Genomic DNA, 24,222 nt, shown 5'->3' on the forward strand with positions numbered 1-24,222 from the left:
CAAATTTGTACACTTGATTTAATTGATAAGAACAGGTGTCATCAAAGACCTAAATGGCTACTGATCCATATCTCTGTTATCCAACACAAATATGAAAAATCAAACATCCTTGATAAAATATTTATTTCATGACGATTTATGACCAAAAAAAAAGCACCTGGGAAACAAAATCTTTAAAGGTAGAAGGCCATCTAATTCAGGTTATCAAAACAAAGTAAAATGTCTTAAATTGATACTGCATGGTCATCACTTTCTGTGTCTGAAGAGGGCTTTATGGATTTGCTACCAATAGTCCCAGTGAAATGCCAAAATACTTTGCATATGAAAAAATATTAGGAACTAGCCACCAAGACCATAAGAGATTGCAGCGAAAGAGAGCTAATGCTGTTTCCCTATCACACACAGCTGAATCTTCATCTTTTGAACAGTGAGATGGTGTTAACAGAAACTGCTGAGTTTAATACCACAACTCTGGATCAGATTAAGAAGGTTACTTAGAAAGACATGGCCCCTGCCAATATGGTGAAGTGTTTATCATGTATGTGCTGTCTTGGTAAATACTTAGTAAGGGAGAGAATAATGCTGTTCAAGCAGAGGGCTGTGCCTGTGATGCTGGCTGGCTCAGGGTTTGTTTCTTTCGTGCCACAGCCATGCGCAAGGCCTGAAGAATCATGTTCTCATTGTTCATTATGTTGTAATTAGTCAGCTTCAGAAGCTTGTTAAAATCTTCTGCTTTCAGTGAGACCTCCCTGGTTGAGTATGGGGAGGAGAAACTGGAGATATCAACCTTCCCCTGTTCCATTTCAGCAGCACTACGTGTCATGCCTGTCAAGAGGAAATAAGAAATGTGTTTGTATAGTCCCTCACACGATACTTTGATAGAATGGGTCAAGAATAACTTGGAGAGATCACAGATGCAATTGCTATAAAGATAAGTGCAGTGCTATGATGTCTGAAAAATCTACTTCTGAACAAAGCCTATTGGAATAAAAAACAAGTCGCTAAATGTCATTTCCATTGCAATTAGCACCGTCTACTGGCCAGCTCATGGCACATCATTTTGTATGGTCACTGGTGCTCAAGTCTTACCAGACAGGTTCTTCAGTACAACACAAACCAGTAACAATAGAGATATATAAGACCGGAGGAAGCAGAATATTAGTAGGCTTGGAAATGATCTTAAAAGCAAAGTCTCCATCTCAAATACTAATCCAGAAGGACACTTCATGTACTATTGCTTTGATATTCCAGTATATTCAGCCAGCATATTAAATGGTCTAAATAGAAGCCACAGTGACCCTCCACAGAACTGTTCTACACTGTGATTCTCACCTAGATCTGACTGTCATAAAACCACACATAATTTTAAAAATATGGTTTTTTCTATACACTAAAGTAAACTTCTGGAAATTACAAGAGATTAGTTTCCATTCCTCTAATTGAGGAACACATTTCTTCTTTCCCTGAATTGCACCAAGACACAAATAAAATTATGCACAAGACTTCACCAGATTTTGCAAACAGTTTGAATCATCCCGTTTTGCAATCTATTCACTAGTATGAACAAGCAAACAAACAAAGAGGGGTTGTATTGGGTTGAGGAAAAAACACCCAGGGAGTGGGATTGGGATTGTTCCTTGAGTCAATAAAGTTAGCTGGGTACTGTTAACTTACCAGGTGCTACATATCTTTGAAAAGTGTCGTTCACTAATGGAAAATAAAGCAGCAGAGGAGCTCCTGGGGTGTCTGCACCATCGAACATGTAGCACTCTTTCAGGTTCTTCTCATCATCCATCAGTCCAATGCAGGGAAATGGAATTTCCTGCTCTGCAAAGTATCTGCAAGCCTGCTCCAAGGGCTGGTCAAGAGCAGCAGCACAGGGAACAGAAAAGATAGCCAAGATCAGATTGCTGCCAAAGCCCAGTAGTTCATGCAAAGTTGCACAAAACAGACTGAGAGGCAGACACCCAGAAATAATGCGGACACCTGCAGACCCAAGGACTGGTTTTCAGTTGCCTGAGGAGCCATTTGGAAATAGTTTTCCAGGAAAATACCTAATATCAAGATGGTAAAGAGAGTTTAAATCTGTACTAAGGCATGTCTCTAAAATGGGAATATGATATAGGAACAGAACAGATAAATTCAAACCATGTTATAGACCATTAATTAAAGGAGAACTAAGTCAGAAAAAATGTGGATGTAAACAAAACTAAATTTGCAGTCCAAGACAGTAGGATTCCCAGTCCCATTGTCTGTTTATATAGCAGGATAACTCGTGAGTTGACCTCAATAAACTTCAGCAGGGTTTAGAGACCAACCTACCCATATCTGTAACTTTGAATTTTAGAAATAACATGAGATTTTCAAATAACATATTTTAGACCTCAAAATATAGCACTAAAAACATTCATCAGAAAGCTCATTTGTGATGACCAATTTTTTTAAATTATCTAACAAAAAAGTACCACCTCATTTTGAATTAAGTATTTCCAAAAGATTTCAGAATACTAGAAAGAAATATAGTAGAAGATATTATCATTTCCACTGAAGTACAAAGACAAGTATTTTTCATGTGAAATTGCACCATTGCAATGTCTTCCACTTGAAAAACGGAGAGAACCTTAACCACTGAACCTTGTGGGTTTTGGGGTGTCCCACAGGGACAGGTTTACAGTTTCAAGTCTGTATTTTGAGGTCTAAAACTGTCTATATATGTGGTAAATACTGCTTTCAAAATCTATATAACCATTTTAATCAAATCAGATTTCTGCAAACATAGTAAATGCATTTGATACCTTGCTCCAAGTCCACTATTTAAGGAGAAAGAATATATTTATTAAGAGAGATAAAAATAAAGATTAAGAAATTCATTACTCACTAGGCTGTTCCTGGACAGCTAGAAAATTAACATTAAAATAAAAAAGCAAAAAAAATCTTACATTTAAAAGCAAAATGCAGATTAAATTCAGCACTTGGATCACAAAAGTTTCCTGGCTATATTTGTGCTATTAAATATTATATATAAGACTATAATAGATGTTGCAGCTTGACTTTCTTAACTTCACTTTGCCTGTCTGTATTTCACTGGTGAAGAACTTAGGGATATTTCAAAAGTAGTTTGAGAAAAATAGACATATTTTCCCCTCTAGAAATTTCCCTTTTTCTTCTAAGGTTTGAAAACAGAATGTTACTAAATTCCACTAAGTTCCATGTTTCAGAGACATCTGTTTGAAAGTTGTGCAAAGCAAAGCAAAAGCTGTTAGGAAAAAAAAAACAGTTTTGAGACTTCTCACCAACGTCTGCGATCCACCTGTGTAATTTAAGTGTATGATGACATCCACTTTCCTCTCTGGTCTCATAAGGGGCGGGTAACTGGTTTCAAAGAAGAAAGCTGCATCCACCAACTCCAGGTGTTCCGAGCTGCCTCTCAGGTCATTAGGAGAGGTGTCTAGCAAAGTGTCTAAAGAGTGGAAGATTCAGAGCTATTAGCAAACTGCAGAAAGACATCTGTCAAGTTAGAAAGCAAAAGGAAGGTGAGCTCCCCTCCCATGCAGTATCTCCCCTTGGCTTTAGGGTAGCATGCAGCAATCCTAAGGCTCCTTCAGCCTCTCCACTCACATTTTGTTGGTGTTTCTAAACCCATGAACTGCACCAAAACCTATGCAGATGTTGACTTTGTGCAGAACCCAAACCCTAGCAATTTTTATTCCTGTGAGGACTTTGAATACCCAATGACCCAATAATTGAACATTTGTGTTAGTGAAAGTGAAAGGTGTGAGGAATTCCTTCGTTCTCCCTCCTCTCAGTGAACGCTAACAGGTAACCACAAAACCTGCTTAGTTCTCTTCAGGACATGCAAACGTCCCTCGCTAATTCCCAGCCCCTGTGCCTACCCCAATGAGACATGTAGGCAGGAGAGCCATCCACACCTTTCCATTTCATGAAATGTTCGTGCTGGATGTACTCGTTGTGCATCTGGAAGCCCCTTAGGAAGTTGTGGTACTTGGAGACGGCAGGGCGATCCGTCAGGATATCCCGGAGCGTTGTGGAGAGGCCGCTTGTAGGAGTGAAAACACATGTAGCCATTTCATATGGCTTCTCAGGCAGGTCTGGTTGCTCCTCTAGAGATACACAGCATAAATGGCATTACATTGAATTACAACCATAATTAAGAAGAGGCAAGACACAAAGAGGAGAAAGGGTCAATGAGTCTTCTGTAATCATGTGTTCACAGCTCAGCATTGCATTATTTTCCCTATGATCTGCTATGAGTTCCAGTTAATTTAATGACAAAAGTATAAACTTACTTGTGTTTTCTAAACTCTGATTGGTTACACATGACTAAAAGAACATTTTTCTCATAAAAATGTATGGTTTGGATACACACTGAAATAATTCACTTCTCCAAGAAAACAACAAACAGGGGAAATAATTTTATTAATACATTTTAAGGGATTACTGCTTTTCGATTCCATGTAGGTTAAATTTAAAGCTTATTTTGAAAAGCATAGAAAAATTTTAGCATTTTGCTTTCAAACTAAATATTTTTACTTTTAAAAAGCCAGTTTGTCCTATTTGGTTCAGGTGTAGACACCTGAATTCAACAAAACTTGCAAATTACTTATATAAACTCAAACATAAGACTTTGGCGGGTTTTTTCTGAAAACATAGTCCACAGAAATGGGACCCAAGTCTGTTCACTGGCTTTTCTTGAATTTTATCATGAAGATGCTCATGAGTATTTTCAAGGAATGGTCTTTCAGTTTGGAGCTGTTTCTCTCAGGTGGTGTAAGATCTCCACTACGTTGACTTTGATGTCTACTAAGTCTTTCAGTTTAGTCAGATTTTGAGGGACGGATGTGCTGTTCAGGGCAAGGAGATGTTGAAATGGAAACAGTGAAGCTTCTTTCTGGCTAACAAACAGATGACATGAGGCTTTGACAGAAGTGTTTCTTTCCAAGCCTTTTAAACACAATACTTTAGGGACCACCTTATGTGTCCATCCCTATCTCCTTTACATCAAGGCCTGTCTGATGGTGCCTTTCCTTCTTGTCACAATCTCACTAGCGAACCACTGCCTATTCAATAAAATCAAATAACTTAATTTTTTTGGTATGTTCCATACCCAGAGACTGAGAGAAACAGGATGACAGAAAAGCTTAAAAAATGGGAAATGTGAGTGCAGTTACCCTGTCAGAGGGGCCTGGAGGAAGGTGTTTTGGTTTACCTATTTCAGTCACTTTGTCTTGGGTCCACCTGTTCCAGAAGTCCTCTGAATTGTCAGCTGCGTGCCAGGCATCCAAGAGATTTTTGGAGAAGATACTACTCCACATTCCTAGAAAGTGGGAGAGGTATAATAAGCAATGCAGATGTAAACACAAGTTCTTTTAAAACTGCCTTCTGCTCCTTCCCCAGCTCTTCTCTAACTTTTTCGTATTTCTATCAAATTTTTGCAGACGTTCAGGCATCTATTTCAGTGCCAGACTCCAAAGGTAAACTTATTTCAGAATAAAACTCAGTCTTTTCCCTCTCACCATGTTTTACCTGGTTACCTGGAACTTTTTTTTTTAATTTTATTTTCAGCTGCCATGTTGCTATTTTCATTTCCTTTTTCCTTTGATAAAGAAATATTTTCAGCCAGCTGCTTCTCTGATTCTCTTCTCTCTTGTCCCACTGATTTCTTTTCAACTTTTTATTTGGCTTCCACAGAGTGTCATACATTTCCAACTTTGAAAAGTTTTTGCAAGCTACAGGAAATGATGATGCTTCAAAAGCAGTCACAAAGGTACATGACAACTTCTTTGTCATTTTAGTTTATTTTTATCTTAGACCAAATGATAAAACCACCATTGCTGGCAAGGGCAGTTGAATGAGTCTCAGGAAACACAGAACCATAGAACATCCTGAGTTGGAAGGTATCTACAAGGATCATCAAGCCAGCTCCTGGCCCTGCACAGGACAACCCCAAGAATCACACCCTGTGCCTGAGAGCATTGTCCAAACTCTTTTTGAACTCAGGCAGGGTTGGTGCTGCGACCACTTCCCTGGGGAGCCTGTCAGCTGACTGACCCAGTACCTCTGCTGCCTCCTGCTGACAGCCGGTTTCTGGGGGTGCGTTCCTGACTCATTAATGTTTCTGTTAAAATCTTGTCACTCCCCCAGCTTCGTGAGTTACCTTGCATGAAGCAGATTCGTGACTCAGGGAGTTTCTTCATCAAGCGACCCATGAAGAACTCACTGCCAAAATCCTCAGCACGAATGAAGGCGCCGTACTTCAGGAAGCCCACCTCATATGGTGTGAACTCCACCCACTCTGCCAATACATGCACCAACAAGGTTAACGCCACTACAGAAAATAGTCCGGTTGTTAGGCTTGGAATAAGCCTTTCAGGCATTGGTTCTCACAAGAAAACTGGCTTAGCACATGTCCTGAGCAAACCCTGCCAACAGCCACTGCTGAATCAGCTGTCACACTGTGCGCAGGTATGTGAATGAACAATGTCAGGGCTGGGGAAAATTTTAATTCTTTTTTTTTATCTAGTGAGTACAAAGTTTTCTCATGGAAGGTGGACTAAAACACACATTGTCTTCTATTGCCTTTAGCCAACTATGAAAAACAGAATAATAGAATGGTTTGGATTGAAAGGGACTTTAAAAATCATGTAGTTCCAACTCCCGTCATGGACCAAAACATATATTAAGTAAACTTAAAGATCTAATGAATCACTTTCTTTAAGAAATCATATAATTTCTGAGACTGTGCTACAGAATTATATTGTATTATTAGTCTGAAGTAAATACCTGAAAATACACAATCATATGCCAAGAGATCTTGTAAAATACTGAACTCTTGACGTGTATCATGTGCCAACCCAGTTACTCTTTACATTTCTGAACACTATTTCTCTGGCCTTGGAGTGAGAATTTAAAACAATTCATCATTATTTATGATGTGTCCCCACAATGTATCTCCCTGGGTGAAAATATAGCTCTTTTTCAGAATTCAAACATTACCTCTGAAGTCTTTGGTGGCAACTTTGTCCTTGACGTTAAGAGCAAGGTAGATGGGCAGTGGGTTCTGACCTTGGTTCACTGCCTGACGTTGATCAGAAAGTCTGTGGTGGCTTTTCTGGATTTGGAAAAAAAACCCCAAAGAGTTAGATTATAATCAGTTCCTTAAAGACATTATCTTATAAAGTCTAAGACAATTTTCCTGAATTTGCTCCTAAATTTACTTCCATGTCCTTGAATAACAGAGGACAAGAAAGCAGGAACCATTTCTGTTAAGATAACCAACCGTGTTCTGCTTTCAATATACAATGACAGCAATGAATCACTTCACATTTTGTTCTAATATTGTATGGTTAAATGTAAGTTAAAATATATGGCATATCTGGGTAATAAAGCTGTTACCATATACTTCATCTGTTTATCATACGAGTTCTTCAAGGCAGCATGTTAATGACCCTTCTAATCAAGATTTCTTTTTTTAAATACTGCTTTGAAAGTTAACTTCCACAGAGGAAAAGTTCTTGAGCTGTCCAATACTAAAAACATACACATGAAATGGAGATTTTGAGTATACTTTGGCCAAATTAAATTCTAGCAAATTTTGCTATGTAGCACTGAGGCTGGAAACACTTTGTGAAATATGATATGAGAGTATTTAATTTTTCTGTTTCATCTAGACAAAATGTAAACCATGCTTACAGAAATTTGAAATAAAATAGCTTTTTCTCCAGCTATCACCAGTCTGGAGAAAATCTGGAATGTTTTTGCTTGTATCATTACAATAAAATTAGAAATTGAAGATCCTGAGAGGTCAAATTCAAAGTGGCTGAAAGGCACCCACTGCAGCTACTATATCTCACCAGCTCTGGATCTATATACTTCCTTATCACTAAGTCACAAACAGCTGGATGTAAAGGGTACATCTGCAGTACATTCAAGTTATGAGTGCAGCTTGTGCAAATAATGCAGCAGTGGAGAGATAAAAGCATAGGGCTATAAAAAACACCTAAGAACCTTAAAAATTTCTTGCACAGCTGTAGTGTTAATCATCATTCTGGTTACTTTAGAGCTAGCCTGAGCATTTCTGCTACATTCAATCACACTTCAGGCTCCAGTGTAGACATACACTGTGTCTCCAAGTTATTAATGTAAATAAGTGGTGTTCTGCTGTGGACCAAATACAGTGTTACTGACCAGGTGTCTCTTCCTAGGGCTCTAGTTTCTTGCAATGGTCATAAATATTAAGTCAACAACTTTATGAGAAGAAAGATGTGTAGACATTACCCCATCATTTAACATGGCTTCAATCATGAGCCCCCACAGATCAATAAAAGAGGTTTTATGTCCTGCTTGGGTCCTTTGGCTCAGTTCTCTGTAATAATTCCTCAGACTTTTCAAGCAAAAAGCCCCCATCTTGCACTTGGCTGCTTGCTTCCGTGCTTCAATAATTAGTTCCCCAAGATCCTTACGTGACCAATCAGCATCTTCATATAGCTTTGTCATTGTCCTGGAGACAGGAAACATGATGGAATGCAGGGAAAAATGAACAGGATGCTTTTAAAACTCAGAGAATACACTTTGCAGAATTTTGGGCACTTATCATTTTATCTTTTAGTTGCTCTCCTCTTTGAGCTTTCTTTGAGCAGAAATGCAAGTCTAAAGGCAACCAGTCAAAAATCACTTCATCTGAGATCCAACACAAGCAGCTACACTAGCTGTCAATGCTGTTTCTGTCAAACAGTAAATAACAATAAAGGACCAGTTTGCATAGGATTAAGGATGTTTACACTTCCAACAAAGTCTCCTCTTTTGGTTAGGGATAGGTCATGATGCACAGTAGTCCTTTCACAGGTAACCTTGGCATTCATAGCCCAAAGATGGAAGTAATAACTCCATTGATCACCTTTACCCTTTCGGAAACTAAGATAAAACATGGACTTTTCTTAACACAACAAGATCCAAACAACAGTATCAAAATGACTCCTCACCATGTTGTGCCAGACGAACCACTGATGTATGAAACACAATCCAGAACACGCAAGTTTTGGAGACCCAAAATGCTGCCATACATGGCAGTGAGTGCTCTTATGCCACATCCTGTTGTGGTCACAGCCACTATAGGCACCTGTTTGACACCAAAAAAAAGAGCAGAAATCATAGATGAAAGAGTGGCATTAAGGTGCAAATAATGTCAAAATATTACAGAAACACAAAAGCAGTATCCAGACACTAGTAAAATAAAACACATAAATTAAGAGATAAAGCAACATTGCTCTATGCTATACATCCCTGTGGAATATACTAGGTCTTGGCACTTCAGGGAGAATTTTTAAGAAACACAGACCAAACTATTGGTTTGAAACATCTTCAAATGGTTCACTTGTAAGCTGAGTGGAAACAGAGATTTTGCTCATCTAAACAGACAGTTGAACTCTCTAGCTGAGCAGCAAAGTGCCCTGGAGGACAAGCTGGTATTAACAGTCCTCATTCCTTATCCAGATAGAGGTAAAAAAATCATCCCTCATCTCCAGGCTTGAGGGAAAGGAGAGAGAAAAATCCTCCAGCAGTGCCCTTAACTGGTTACCTCATGCTCCTGCAGATCTTCCTCCAGATGAAGAACATCCTTTAGTGCAGCAGCAACTACCTTCTTTCGGTTTTGCAGGAAATTCTGTTCATCTGTGCATAGGTCAAACCCCAGGCGGGCATCAAGGTTTCTTGGCCTGAAACACAGACCCTGAGTCCTGAGACCAGGGCACAGATATTGTTATATTATTAGTCACTGTGGACAACTCCAGCTGTGCTTATGTGTGTTTACAGACCAGTTTGGGGACAGTATAATGTAATAAATGAGAATCAACAACAGCGCAGACAGGCCTCTGCTAATTGCTGTAGCTGGAAACAAGGATGCAAATGGGAAGGCAGAGCAGATCACAACACACTGTCCTGTTACGGTATCTACAACAGACTTCCGGTTTTATTTGCTCATGTAATTAATTTTTCAAGTTTCAGTAGTGCTGCCATGCATCCTGTAACTACATAACCACTTAACAGGCACTGCAGCTGTGAGATTAGAAAGACAGCTACCTATGCCTTGAAGTTATTTTGTTTATATAATTCAGAAATTTGATTTCTTTGTGGAGCTGGTCTTTCCATCTGTGGGCATAGTAGTGCGCACAGATCAAGACCTTTTGCTGAGATGCACTAGCAGCTTGGATATTTGGAGGACAGGAGATCCATGATTTAACTTGCCATCAATTTAAAAGGAGAACCTCACAAATAGAAGCCTACAACCCAGTAATGAACTCACACATCTGCTCCCAATTGAGCCTGCATTGACCCCTGCTGATTTCAAATGAGCTTTGTGTAGGAGCAGATGCATCCCAGTTACAAGATCAGGCCTTGCTGGAGACTCACTTACCATTCATTTGCCTTTGTGTACAAGTCAATTGTCCTGTCCTGAAAAGTACAATACAAACAGTGTAAGCATGCTCAGGTCGTTACTCCTGCGCCTTCCTCCCCCACTCCATCTAGGGTCTGAGTTTCACTATCTTTTAGTTCAGCAACGTGGCTGGAGAATCTGGCCAGCAATGGTCTGGACTGTGAGAGACCTTCACAAGTTCCAGCAGAGTCTGGGTTGAATAAAAGTAAGCCATTCACATAAGCTAGGTGGGTTTAGGGCCCCTCAGCTTCTAATAGCTTAACATTCATTATCTGGGAAGGTTGTTGAAAGCTGGACATCTGAACCACACACATATGAATGATCTCTGTTTTATCTTCTACTTCAGGCATTCCCTTTGCAAATACAAGTCCTAATTGTCATATCCATTACTGTTAGCTTGCACACTATGTGATGAACTTACATATTAGACATGTCCTCAGGAAGTTAGTTTAAACTCAGAACAGGGTTGCACAGAGCATGCCTGGAACCACGTGCAGAACAAAAGAAAAAGTAACTATTGCATAATTGCAGAGTGACTGTCATTCACACCTTACACTGTAGTCATGCTTCATGTCTGGCAGGAACTGAATCACTGAGCTCTAAGACTAATCATCCACCAAACTGAATGTGTGTTGGGCTGTTTACTGTTAAGAAAGACTTGTTCTCACCTCTCCTATTGTTATTTTCTCTTGTATAGGAAGCGAGTTCAGAGGTAGAATCACAGATTCATTCATATCCCTTTCATTTTGACTTGATATAGACTGAAAGAAATGGTAAGACAAAAAATAAATAAGTTACCTTTTCTACAAAAAGAAAAAGGAGGAAAAAAAGTTTAAAAAAGGTAAAAAAGGAAAAAAAGGTAAAAGTCTCCCCTGTCTCACATACATGCACTTACCAATTCCCAGTACACACAGACCTGCACACACACTCGGGCGTTAGAGGTCCCCAATGGAATGCACACCGCAGAGCCCTTGTTAGTGGTGCCCACGTACCCTGCTGAGCCGCCTCCGCCGCGGCAGAGCCACAGTGAGCGCCGACTGGTTGTACTTGATGTAGTGGAACCTGGCTGGGGACGCCGCACACAGGCAGGAGCTCAGCGTGTGCGTCTGGGTTCCTTCGTACGACCCGTCCACAGTCAATGCAAACTTTCTCTCTGAAGCAAAGGTGTTTCAAACTTAAGTTCTTCAAAAAATGGGGATAATTTGTTTGCACAGTAATGTAATAAATGTTTTTCTAAAGTAACGATGTCATTTTGTTACGCAAATTATAGGAAGAATAAATAGACTGACTTATCTGGGGGTTGCAGTTTTAGAGGTGGTATACAGAACATGCCATATAGTGATTGTTCCTATAGTACCACTGCACTTAGATATATTTCTGATAGCTGAGACTACAGCTCTGATCATTAGGTAATGATTCACAGCCAATAATAGTTTGGGGGGACACTCTCTTCTGAAAGTCTGAAATGTGAAAAATACCTTATCATTACACTAGAATAATGTTTTAGTATTACATACTGTCTTGTTGCTGAGATACTTTGAAAATTTTGGACTTTCAGGAAAAACATGGGGTTTTTGTATCAGACCACAGTTCTCTTTGGTATCACTTAAATCTCAGTCCCTCTGTCATGTTTCTCTTTCCTTCAACCTGTAATATTTCTTTTGAAATACTTCTGGCACTTACAAAGCCATGTCTAGTGATTTTTTTCCTTTCATGTAAAAAGCATCAGATATGTCTGTTCAAGTAAGTAAAAATGGTCTTTATATAGAAAGATATCAACCCACAAGGTTCAAGATGAAATATATTCTGTAAAGATACACACTCCAAATTATGTAGTCAGCCTTCAAAAGAATTACCTGACTTAAGCATTTTCAGTCACATCTAGCAAACTTTTTCTCTGTGACAGCTGAGCTCAACTGGATCATCCAGGTGCTTAAGCAGTGTGCTGGATTGGGGTCATCATGAGATGTCAGGACAAGACACTTTAAAAACTGCCTAGGAGGCACACAGTTCCACAAGTATGGGCTTGACATGGCAGTGACATACTGCTTTAAGTGTGCAGCAAACGTCTTTGTTAATATACTGTGTCCTGTTTTTCACCTAATGGCATTTTGTATTGTTATATTTAAAGAAATTTTAGGAAGTTAGATGGTAAAATAGGCCCAATTCTCATTCTGACCATTTTCTTTGTCCCAGAATCCAGAAACAACAGGAGTTAGCTTCAGTTTAGGACCCAATAAACATCAATTCCTTGCACAAATGCTTTGGAAAATTTTAAGTATCTGGCAAGATGTTACTGCAGAGAAAAATATTTTGTGGGGAAATGATACCACATGCTTATCTCACCACATTCAGGAATAATCTGAGTATTTTTTATCATGTACAACCTCCTGCACAGGCCACTGGCATCAGTCAGATTTTGTCTTGTATTGTAAATAATTTTAAACCAGGATGTTCAAGTGTAAAACACTGAGTGTTTCTGCCATTAAGTGGCAACCTGATTTGCTCCATAAGTCAGTGCAATGCTCACCCATAGTGTCCTTCCTCAGCCTCCCATCATTCACCTGCACGTCCAAGCAGGAAACCTCACGGGACTGCAAGAGACAAGCAGGGCAAGAGACAAAGGCATTCACTATCAGGAGAGCTCTGCCTCATCCAGTCCACTGGACACATGCCCACAGGGTCTTGGGGCATGCACCTCAGGGGACAGGTGGTGCCAGCCTGCAACCCCGCTACTAGGTCTAGGGAGATGGCATTGGACTTTCCCATGGGAAATAGCAGAATGCATAGGGATGAGGAAAGAGAAGGGATCTTCTTGCTCTGCCTGCAACAGTGGGGGGGGAGGAGGATCAGCCACAGGAGGAGGCTCTCCAAACAGGTTTCCGAGCTCTCCCTGAGCAGAGGGAGGGATGTCATACCCCAGAGGCCAGCTCAGTTTAGGTGAGCACTGGCAGCAGCTCACAGTCTTCACAGCTTTCACCTCTCCCAGTGTGAGTCTCTAGCTGGGAGCACAGGGGAAAGCCAATGCCAACACCAACTGTGTCTTGGTCAATGCCTCCATGCCACCACATGGCCTGGTACCTTTAACACCAGCTTTGCAACATGCTTTCCTATACAGCAGGGGAAAGGATTATCAAATAAAAATTACCACTAGAACTCCATTAGTAACAATGTTTTCAGGAGGATCTGGACTGAAAGACAAAATGGAAAACAATCAATTCAAAATCAGCACATTCTTATTTTTCTCCTTTTCTTGATTCTTCTTTAAGCATTATTACATTATCTTTATCTTTAAAAGTCCATCTTTGGACAAGCAGCATGGACAAACAGCATCAGAAATTCCACATATTCCAGCATATTCAATCCAGTTTGTCTCTCACAGGTTAGAGTCTGGACTTTAAAACGTTTGTGGACATCTGCTAAACAGAGGAACTCATCACTGTATCAGACAGGGTCATTTTCTGACACACTGAAGAAAATTTACACAGGAATGGCATAATTACAGTATTGCCCTAAATTGTTCAGTTCAAACCTGTGGCATCAGAGCTAAAAAGCTGGTGAATTCATCCAACATGCCATTAAAAAAAGGGGAAAAAATACCATTTGCCTTAAAAATCCACAGCAGCACTAGGACTGATCTACATGCTTATTCTCTCCATTAACTGTACAGTCAGCAAAGAAACACAGAAAGAAAATACTCTTATGACAGACTAAACATCTGGGATCCCACACTAAGGAACAATAGGGGAAACTTAAAACTTCCTCCTATGTAGAATGTGCTTTTCAGCTTGGTGAGCAACTGCCATCAGGGATGTCTCTATGCTCCCACCAGCACCCGTGCTTGCTTCTGTTTTATTCAGATGTTGACAGTGTTAAGGGGCTGCAAGTGTGAATTGATTTGTAGTAGTAACCTTGTATTTCCATCTTATACCTCCACCTATTTCATCTTACACACCTGCTCTCCATTGTGAATTCAACCTCCAGCTCCTCTTTTCCCTGCAAAAGAAAATAAAGGCAGTCACTGCAGGTTGGTCTCCTGTGAAGAGAGATACCGTACAGGAATCTATGCTCTTCAGTGGTCTCTATAAACCAGTGTCCACCTTTTGTTACTGCACATGCCACAGACTTAATTTCCTTCATGTTGTATGTGTTATACTTCTAGTATCATATTCTTCTAGCATCTTATCCATTAATTTAGCAGACTCCTAGTGTAGGCCTTGCAGGACAAGTGGAATACGTACTGCAGGGCCTCTTGGTGGCTGCTCCCTTTTGGTGTGCTCTCCACATAAGCATATTCTCACTGACCACACCCTCTTTGCTTTGTCTTTGGTTTTTATCCATACCTGTGGATTCAGCTGGAAACTTAGCTGAATATTTTCTCCAAGCTGGATTTTGGAGACGTCAAAGAAAACAGTGAGGAGATGGTCATCTTGAGTTATATTGTCCTCATCACACACTTTAAGCTCTAGAATGTTCTGGGGAAAAATAAATATGAAAGGTTTAACAAATATAACATGTTACAGATATTTCATTTGAGTTGAAGAACCTTGGGAAAGAAGCTCCAGAATGAAAAAATAAAACATTGCAGTTGGTCTCTGTGTACTCTATTTGACAGTCTTACATGCAGGCAGATACAGTCTTATCAAACCATGAAAATCTAAATAGGTACAGTAAGAGAGTGTGAATACTTCGCAAGGGAACTCAGAAAGACCCGTGGAGTGGAAGGACTATATGGTATGCTTGGTAAGAATAGCTGCTGGAGGTATCTGCATTCTTACCTTAACCTGGCTCTGAATTGTGAAATGGAAGGTCTCGTTCCATGTCGGGTTCTTGTTGTTCTTCACAGTCTTGGTGCGGAAATGCTGCACTGAAGCTGTTGGCAGGCTCAGGCTCACGTAGCAATCAGACTGACTTACTGTTAAAGACAGGGAAAGCAGGAAAGCAATAGACCAATGAAACAATCTAGTTCCCTGTCAGGTGGTGCCCTGTGTGCATTTTTAGCTCTGTACACAAAGCAATACACAGAGTTCAGTACCATCAAGCTGCTGCTAGACAACCATCTTGCTTTACTATTGTGAATGCCTGTCAGTGTGCTTTTCTTGAGAACTACTTCTTTTTCAATTCCTGAGAAAAAAAATATTCAAAATACTCAGTTGTGTTGCTGAAGAGCCATCCATACACATTGGGGCACATAAACACAGCGGCCTCACGGAGCTGGGCACCGTGGACATTAGCAGCTGTGACAGGGGCTGCACATGGACAGAGCCCAGCTACTACACACTGGGGCTTCTACAGGTAAGCATGAACATGCCTTTATATGTCTAGAGTAACTCTGGCTGTAAGTTCTGTCTTGTCTACTGTCTGAGCATCATTTCTTTTCTCTAGGACCTCTGGCTGCCAATGTGGAGGAGGTAAGAGCTCATTGCATTGAAGGTTGCCATGAAGCCAAATTGCTGTTACAGAAGGCACATCTTCTACAAAGGCATCTGCTTTCAGTTAACTTTCTTCCCTTATGAAAGTTAAAGAAGGAAACACTCAACAACACAGTTTTTCAAGAAAAAAAAATATAAAGAAAAAAAATTCAAGAAAAGAGTAATCACCTGTGGAGATGAAATTAGTTGAATTTAATCTTCTGTGAAGAAGATTATAAGAAAAGCATTGAAAGGTTGAACAGTTTGATAGATAACATTTGCTCTGAGAAGCAGCTATACTGGGGCAGAGTTTTCAGCAATAAAGCTGTATAAAAAAAGGGTATTTCTTAATGTCACTGTTTTCACCTGCATCTCTGTGCCTCAGCCAGGGTGGCAAAGGTATTTGCAACACTTCATGTGCAGGTGAAAGCTTGTCTGCTGTTCCCAGCACAGAGTGAGCTGACATTGCTTCTCTGCACAAAATTGCATTGCTCTGTGGTTTCCATTCGATGTGTGTTCAGGTCATAAATTTCACCTATGAATTCTAATGTTACCAGATGTAGGGAGGGCATATTCAGTGTTTTTGTTTTCCTTTCTCAGCTGAAGAGGCCAGTTGTAAACTGTGGCTTTACAAATCCATCATAGGAGCTTTTAGTGGGAAACAGTGGTTAGCAGCAGTCTGCAATGCTTGCATCATCAACAAGCACTTTCATTCTGAGGTCAGAATAATCTACCTGCAAATACATTTGTCATCATTACTAGGAAATAGAAGGCAAGTATGAATCATTAGATTAACAAGCTTGTAGACCCACACTCAAAAGTCAGGGATGATCACCCTACAGAACATGATCTCTTAGTTAGGGATGACAACCTACACAAGTGCCAAAGATAGCAATGGGGAGTATTGCCATAAATGCCAATCCCATTAGTACAATTGTATTTCCTCTGTTTGTAATGCCATGTACTCAACCATTCCTGCCATCACATAACAGACACACCTTCATCTGAACAGCATCTGAATAGGCCTAAGTCTTGTCACGCTCAGTTTTATTGGCAGACTGGACTTTGGGAAACACAAAATAATTGACTTGGCCCATTATTGACTCCCCACATGTAACTCAAGGATTAACAAAATCAACCTTTATTTTCTCCTCTGACTTCTCTGAGGCTTAAGTCATCTTTTCTGAGTAACTCTGAATGGAAGAAGAGTAACTTTGACTGATGAAGTAGTTGTCATATTAAGAGATATGATTTCTAAAAAAACCATCAAAATACATAGAAATCAGCTGAGCTGTTAACAATTCTAATAGCTCCCAAAATTCTGTGTGCATACAGGAAATGTCCACATAAAAATCTCTTTTGGCTCTTGGGAAGCCCAGACTGATATCAGCGCAGATTGCTGTTGGCTCTTGTCCCCACTAGGAGAAGGATCAGAAGGATCCAAATGGGTAGGTCTATGGGTGAACAAAAGCTTATTTTGCTGACATTTCCCAATTAGTAATACATGCTCTGACTTCATCTGTTGCAAAGAACAAAGTCTTATTTGGAAACTCCATCAATTATTTTTTCTCTGTAAGTAATCACTGTCTGTTACCACACTGTATCATACACCTTTAAGAAATAACTACCTGTCAGACATCAGAGCCCTGACTTCTCATTCAGATCTCTGACTTTCTCAGGGAGACTTCTGACACAGCCACTAAACAAGCATGCTTCCCTCTTCCCATCTTCAAAATGTGTTTGGTGATGCCCTTTGCACTTCCAGAAATGTCCTCTTAAAGCTGACTACCTCTTGTTTGTAAAGTATTTTCCAGGTGTTAAGAGGGAAGCATTTACAACACCCAGGAAACTTTTTTACACATCTCTGATACCTCAGTCCGGTATTCTGCCTGACCACCTCCAGCTATAAGCAGGTATGTGTGAAATGGCACTCTTCAGCCTACCCTGTGCCCTGCCTGGTCGGTCTCCCTGCAATATCCCACTGCCTGTGCATGCACACGTATGAGGTTCCCATTGCCAGCCACGTGCAAGCAAACCCCCATCACCCTGGTACTTAAGCCTAACCACCACCTAACTACAGCAACTACACTCTCACAAGATACACACAGCACAGCATCACACCAGTGACCTGTTGGGTCTCTCCCCTCGATCACGACACGTGAACAGCTGTCAAACATGCTTGGGATGGCAGCCATGGTATTTCTGTGGGGCAATATCCGGCCAAAAGCAGGTGTGGCAGCAGGTATTTATGAAAGCACAGTCTCTTCGTCCAGTTATTACACTAAGTGTCTAATTATCTTCCACGATAATAGCAGGCAGGACTGGATCTTAATTGTGCTTTACCATTAGGAAGCATTACAACAACATGACCCATGCTAAAAAACACCACAGCCATAGCCCCATGCTGTATCCCAAAGAGCAGGGCATCTGCTCATCTGGCTCGAGCTGAAATCTCACCTGCCTCATAGAGAGCTCAAATTCAAGCAGAGCTAAACCATTTTAATTTTAATTCCATCTCCTTTTTTGATGTTAACAGCTGCAACCTTCAGCCTGCCTGTAACCTGGGCAGAAGCCTTGAGCATCCTTCTCCTCATGGACTGCCTTTAGCTCCTCACTGTTTCTGGAAGGTAGATTATTCATGACACTTATGGTATAGTCTTTTCTTGTTGTGCTGAACCAAGAATATGGTCTCAAACACTGTTTGCCCAGAGCATCTCCTTGACCTGGTCACCCTGCACTTGGATCCAGCCAAGCCACAAAATACAAGCTATCAACACCAGCTGAGAGAAGTACTTTTCTTCTTTTTCCCCCACTTCATAGCTGAGTAGGTATCTGGCTGAGGGCGGGTGGACAGGTCAGCACTGCTGTCTTCTAGAGGGTAGAATATTAGATAATTGATGTCATTGAAACTTCTTATATTCTTTTTTAAATAAGAATGTGGGCTTCTTCTGTGGCCTTCCAAAAGGCTATTTACAGTCAGATTATCAGAATTTGTTCTGTCCAAGGAGATCAGTGCCTGTCCCCAGGGAGCATTCAATATTAATCTTCTAATAGGTAAACTTCAAGAAAAAGCTTTCACACTTTCTCCCACCCAGCCCTTCACACTGGGTGGAGCACCCTACAAGTATCACTAAATCAGTATTAAGAGTCTCATTTACATCCCTCCCTAAAACACCCCTTTGTTGAGATGTTGCTAAACAACCTTCCTTGTTGGCCTTCATCAGTCCACATCCTCTGATTTTATAACCGTATTTCATGCAGCACCTAGAACAATAGGCTGCTGGTGCGTAATTGCAACTGCTTAAATGGTGAAGTAAACAATAAATAACAATGAAACAATAACAACCGTGCGGGGACAGAACACCAGAGGAAGTCTGCATGTTCCTGCAATAAGTATCGTGGTGAAAAACAGTTCCTCAAACAATAATGTATTTCACTGACTATATTTCTTTTCAGGATCTCAAGGGAATTTTACATGAATTGATCTCATATGTGGCAGAATTGCTACTGCAATTCCATTAAAAAAAGTTCTGTTAAAAATATAAAACATAGTTAATAATTTTATAAAGGATAGTACCCAAATTTATGTCTTATATAAAAAAATCCAAAATTTGAAGTTTCCAAAATTAAAAAGCATAGTTTAAAAAAAAATTGTAAAAGCTTAAAAAATATCGTAGTCTTACTAAGCAAATGATTAAGAATATTTTTAACTCTATACTTTCACATTGTTTAACCCTTAACACTCTGTTTCCTTGCTTTTCCATTTGCTAGTTCCACTCAAAGACTTAACTTCTCTGCAGTATCTTATTCTTTAGTCTCTTTGACTTCTTTTTTTTTTTTTTTGGGAAAGACCTTTGGTCTTATCAAGGAAGGACATCAGTGCCAGAGGACAGTATGCATCACATTTAGAGATGGGTGTCTAAGGGGAGTATAAGAGAGAAAACATCATTTAATGCTCTCTCAGCCCTCAAAATTTAAGATACACGCTTCCTGATTCTACTTTAACATGATATTTTTTTCTTCTCTGAACTTGTCCAGACTCTGCCTGAAACCTGCATAAACTTTTGGCATTCATTATCTCCTGCCATGGGGAATTCCCAAGCTGAACCTCATGCTGTGAAAAGCCACATCCTTCTGTTTGTTCCAGAGCTATGGTGGTTGCCCAAGGTGAGCAGTTGATCTTGAAATTTGAAAATTCTCAGCAGACAAAGCTGTGTTTTTAAGGGTGGGTTGGACTGATGCACATCCAAGTCTTACCCCATTAGGGTGTCAGGATGCTTATGGGGGACACACCCAAATCTGGGAACTGGCAAGCAATCACAGGTCCGGGAATATCAAGAAGCCCAGTGAGCCTGATGAGGATGTGGGTGTGCTCAGTGAGAAAGGGGAATGTGGAGAACACAAACAAGGCACTAAATTCACATGTGTTATCAAGGATATCAGATATGCATTAATACACAAGTGGAAATTAGTCTTATAAATTACACACCGAAGGATCAGTGGGAAGGGTACATTAGAAAGATTCGGGGTTTAAAAAGCAGAATTAAACACTTTAAATTATCTTATTTAAAAATACTCTCTTATGCACTGAACTCCCATTAAAGGTCTTTTACTATATATTGCATAAGAGATGTTAGTGAGGTTTTGAGATTCTCTTGTTCTGGATTAATTTTCCCATCTCCATTACCTGGAAAATGGAGCAGATAGACTAATAATGAAGTTAACCTGCAGCACCACGTTGGGAGACCTTTCAAGCACTAGATGAGTATTAGACAAAGTGATCTGAAAACTCTACAGAAACCTAGTGCAAGGTTAGACACAATAGGCAAGAGATAGAAGAAGCTGATTTTAAATGTCAAAAGTCAGTAAGGTAAAAGAAAAATAGGTGACACTTGCCAACTTATTCTATCTATAAAAGTTTGCAGGAAAAAGAAAGTAATAACAACAGGGCTGAGAAAAGAAAGAATGAGAAAAAAATCAGTGTTAGGAAAATGGTCCTATACAGAAGTCTACTTTGCTGGTGATGGAGGACACATGCTTCTGAGTTTGTAAAGCGGTGTCAAGCTAATCTTTAGGGAACTGTAAAGGTGACTGAATCAACTCAACAATACTCCCCTGGTTTTACACAAACCAGCAAAATTTTGTTCGTTTTTTTTTTATCTCAAGACTCCCATTTTGCTGCTTCTCAGTGGAAGGCCTCTAAAGTTACGAACATGCAATTTGCACTAGCTTTTACACTGTCAGCAAAGTTAAGCAGAGGTTAAATTAATTCATTTAGACTTTTGAAATATAGGTTTTTTTCATATGATAAAGAGCCTGTCATTGAAATCTGTGACTTCTACAAGTCTGTCTGCATAGAAAAATATGTCCTCAAACAGCTTAAAAGAAAATCTTACTGATAAATACAGCTGACAAATGTCACACTCAGTAAAATCAAGTGTTACTGGAATTAAGCAGCTGTCAGTCAAAACTCGATTCAACATTTAAACATAAGCAAGGCAGTGCTGCCTGACTGATACGATTTTCTTTTCCTGCGTGATGAATGTCCACAAAAAAGCAAAGCATTCACCTTTTGCAAGTATTTGTCCTGGTTTTTTCATGCAAAACTTTTTCCCCTCCAAAATCACCTCTGTCATTCAAAGTGCTCCTTTAGAAAGCTTTATGGGCTGGCAGGACACAGCTTGGACTGGGAAGCAGAAAAGGCTGAGCATTTCACTACCAGTCCCATGCCCGAGAAACTTTCTAGTATTGAATAGGACAGCATCAAAACATAATAAACTCCATTCAGAACAAAACCAGCTTAAAGATGAAAATGAAAAGCATTGATCTAGATGAGAAAAAGTTAGAAAGGAAGTTTGGTAAATTCATTATCATGCAGATGTTTTAATAAAACATCATTATGTAGGGAGATATCTAAGGGTTGCAGTTTTCCACACTTCTTTTTTCAGTTCAGCATCCACATTTGTACATTCAAATAGGTTTTAGCTGTAGGAAGGGATTTCTCTCCAGACTATAACTGAGCTTCAAATATGGTTTCCACACTGTAGTAGTAGTCCAGTGGGAAGGTTCATATGGATTCTTCTTCCCCATACATTCATCAACAACAAAGCATCTTACTGCTCTTCAATAAAAATCAGTGAGAAACTCTTCTTCGCATACCTTTGGTCTCTAGACAAACTGTTGCAGAACTTGGAGCAAATAACGTTGGAAAGGCACAAAAATCTCTTGTCCTGGATCTTTATATGTGAACAACTTTAGCTTGGGCCTGTTCATATAGAAACTTTTTGCATTCAGACCTTTGTATAAATGAGCAGACACAAGACAATCAGCCATCTCCTCAGACAGGAGGAGGTGGTTGTCATTCAAGCTGTTTTTTCTAATGTTTTGCAGTTCAGGTACTTATGGACCATTCATAAATATTTGTGTAACTATAATTCCTGGGCAGTTTGTAAAAATATTTAAGAATAGAAAAAGCTAACTGTGAGCCATGCCTATTGCTGAATCAAATTTGATAATCTGTAAGAGATGTCAAGTGTGCACTCCTGAGCTCACGTCGAATACTCTTTGATAGGCCCAGGGTTACACAATGGACAGGGTAGACTTTAAGAAGGAACCATAGAAAGAAAGTTCTTATTGCAATCTTTCCTGTGACTAGAAGAACATTTATTTACAGATTCAGGTGGGAAATATTTTATGCATTCTGTATAAAAACATGTTCTGCATTACAACTGGTGGCTAGACTTCAGTGTTATATCAACAAAGATAAAACAAAAAATAGTATCTTCTGTGTTACCTCATCTTCAGCATACCAGGATCACACATCTTCCATCTCTCTCCTTTTATAAATAGTCTGTAGTGTTTGTGACACTTGATATATTCAGAGTAGTTTTACAAGCCTGAGGATGCTCCAGGGGTATACAGCAAAGATACTCACACAAGTCTGCCTTTCTGGCATTTTTCATCTGTATGATTTTTACGGTGAGCAAGTTGCATGGCGATGGTTCTGTCTGTTGAACAGCACACAAAATGCATGGGATGAGAGTGCAAAAAGGAAGAACAGAAGCACAATCAGAGATAGAATTGAATTAAGTGTTTCAGTTCCAACCATCAAAAACATTTCTAAACTGAGCTTCCTCCTTGTGCATTGTCTTCTTCCCAGAAGGTTTTTAGCCAGGTGTGGCCACAGACCAAACCTCTGATGTCCTCCATTTTTCATTCTGAGGAAACTTGTGCTAACCCTCAACTGAGGAAACTTGTGTCAGCCCTCAAGTATCTGACTCTTGCAACCCAACCTCAGAGAAATGTGTGATAGAGAACCTTGCTGTGTTATTAATACAACTGACACACATCTTGGTCTGTGAAAATTCACAGGATGTCATATATATCCACTATATTTCACAACAAACAGCAAACAATCTAGCAGGGCAGGAATTAATAATGATATCATGGTGTAATGATGCTGCTCATCAGTTGATTTATAGCTACATAATTACATTCTTATGTCTGATATGGAGCAGTGCTGGCTTTTAAAAAACAATGACCTGGAAAGTGCCTTCCAGAGACCTACCCCAAACTTCTCAGGAGGAGTGAGTGAAAGCCACAACTCTGTAATTATTTCTCTGTGAATAATTCAGCTCACTCAATCTTCCTTAACTAAAACTCTCAGGAATGTATCGAAGGAAATATTTGCAGCCTTCCAGTACTTAGAGGGGGCTTATAAACAAGAGGGAGAGCAACTTTTTACACAGCTAGTGATAGGATGAGAGGGAATGGTTTTAAACTAAAAAAGAAGATATTTAGATTAGATATTAGGAAGCAATTCTTTACTCAGAGGATGCTGAAGCACTGTAACAGGTTGCCCAGAGGAGTTGTGGATGCCCCATCCTTGGAAACGTTCAAGGCTAGGTTGGATGGGGCCTTGAGCAACCTGGCCTAATGGGTGATATCCCTGTCCCTGGGGATGGTGTTGGAGCTGGATGATTTTAATGCTCCTTCCAACCCAAGCCTTTTTAAGATTCTATGATTTTGGGAAACCACCTAAACCTAAAAGTGGTTACCGAAAGATATTTAACAAACCTGTGAGGAAACTGGTTTGATTTTGTCATCCTCTCATCTTAAGCAAGGATCAGACAAACAAGGTACTTAATATGTAGGGACTAAAGTTGAGGTACTTTTTTCCCTAGGTAATTTTCCTTCTTAAAAGAATAAAAGGAGGAAAAATTACACATTTAATGCTCTAAATGACAAAAAAAACCAAAAAGCCACCACCTAAATCAAGCAAACAACAACAAAACCCCAGCCAAAAATCCCACCAACAAGAGACAAACAAATCCCATAAAACCTCCCAGTAAAACCCACCAA

General features: G+C 39.8%; 1 protein-coding gene across 1 annotated transcript in view; it reads right to left on the minus strand.

The window, feature by feature from the left end:
• The window catches only part of LOC103620773 (cytosolic phospholipase A2 epsilon-like), a 24,925-nt gene continuing 703 nt past the window's right edge, over positions 1 to 24,222 (minus strand). Inside the window, exons 2-20 of the mRNA XM_008639472.2 lie at positions 22,796 to 22,868; positions 15,229 to 15,365; positions 14,794 to 14,925; positions 14,406 to 14,446; positions 13,599 to 13,641; positions 12,981 to 13,044; positions 11,443 to 11,603; positions 11,119 to 11,211; positions 10,430 to 10,467; positions 9,596 to 9,752; positions 9,000 to 9,136; positions 8,296 to 8,518; positions 7,015 to 7,129; positions 6,176 to 6,313; positions 5,228 to 5,335; positions 3,930 to 4,121; positions 3,294 to 3,460; positions 1,675 to 1,858; positions 1 to 825 (exon numbers count right to left, since the gene is read on the minus strand). Of these exons, the coding sequence (XP_008637694.1) occupies positions 587 to 825; positions 1,675 to 1,858; positions 3,294 to 3,460; positions 3,930 to 4,121; positions 5,228 to 5,335; positions 6,176 to 6,313; positions 7,015 to 7,129; positions 8,296 to 8,518; positions 9,000 to 9,136; positions 9,596 to 9,752; positions 10,430 to 10,467; positions 11,119 to 11,211; positions 11,443 to 11,603; positions 12,981 to 13,044; positions 13,599 to 13,641; positions 14,406 to 14,446; positions 14,794 to 14,925; positions 15,229 to 15,365; positions 22,796 to 22,868 (2,442 nt within the window). The 3' untranslated portion in view covers positions 1 to 586. The remainder of the gene's footprint in view (positions 826 to 1,674; positions 1,859 to 3,293; positions 3,461 to 3,929; positions 4,122 to 5,227; positions 5,336 to 6,175; positions 6,314 to 7,014; positions 7,130 to 8,295; positions 8,519 to 8,999; positions 9,137 to 9,595; positions 9,753 to 10,429; positions 10,468 to 11,118; positions 11,212 to 11,442; positions 11,604 to 12,980; positions 13,045 to 13,598; positions 13,642 to 14,405; positions 14,447 to 14,793; positions 14,926 to 15,228; positions 15,366 to 22,795; positions 22,869 to 24,222) is intronic.

The sequence above is a fragment of the Corvus brachyrhynchos genome, unplaced genomic scaffold (genome assembly GCF_000691975.1).
Source record: "Corvus brachyrhynchos isolate BGI_N302 unplaced genomic scaffold, ASM69197v1 scaffold115, whole genome shotgun sequence".
Lineage (NCBI taxonomy): Eukaryota > Metazoa > Chordata > Aves > Passeriformes > Corvidae > Corvus > Corvus brachyrhynchos.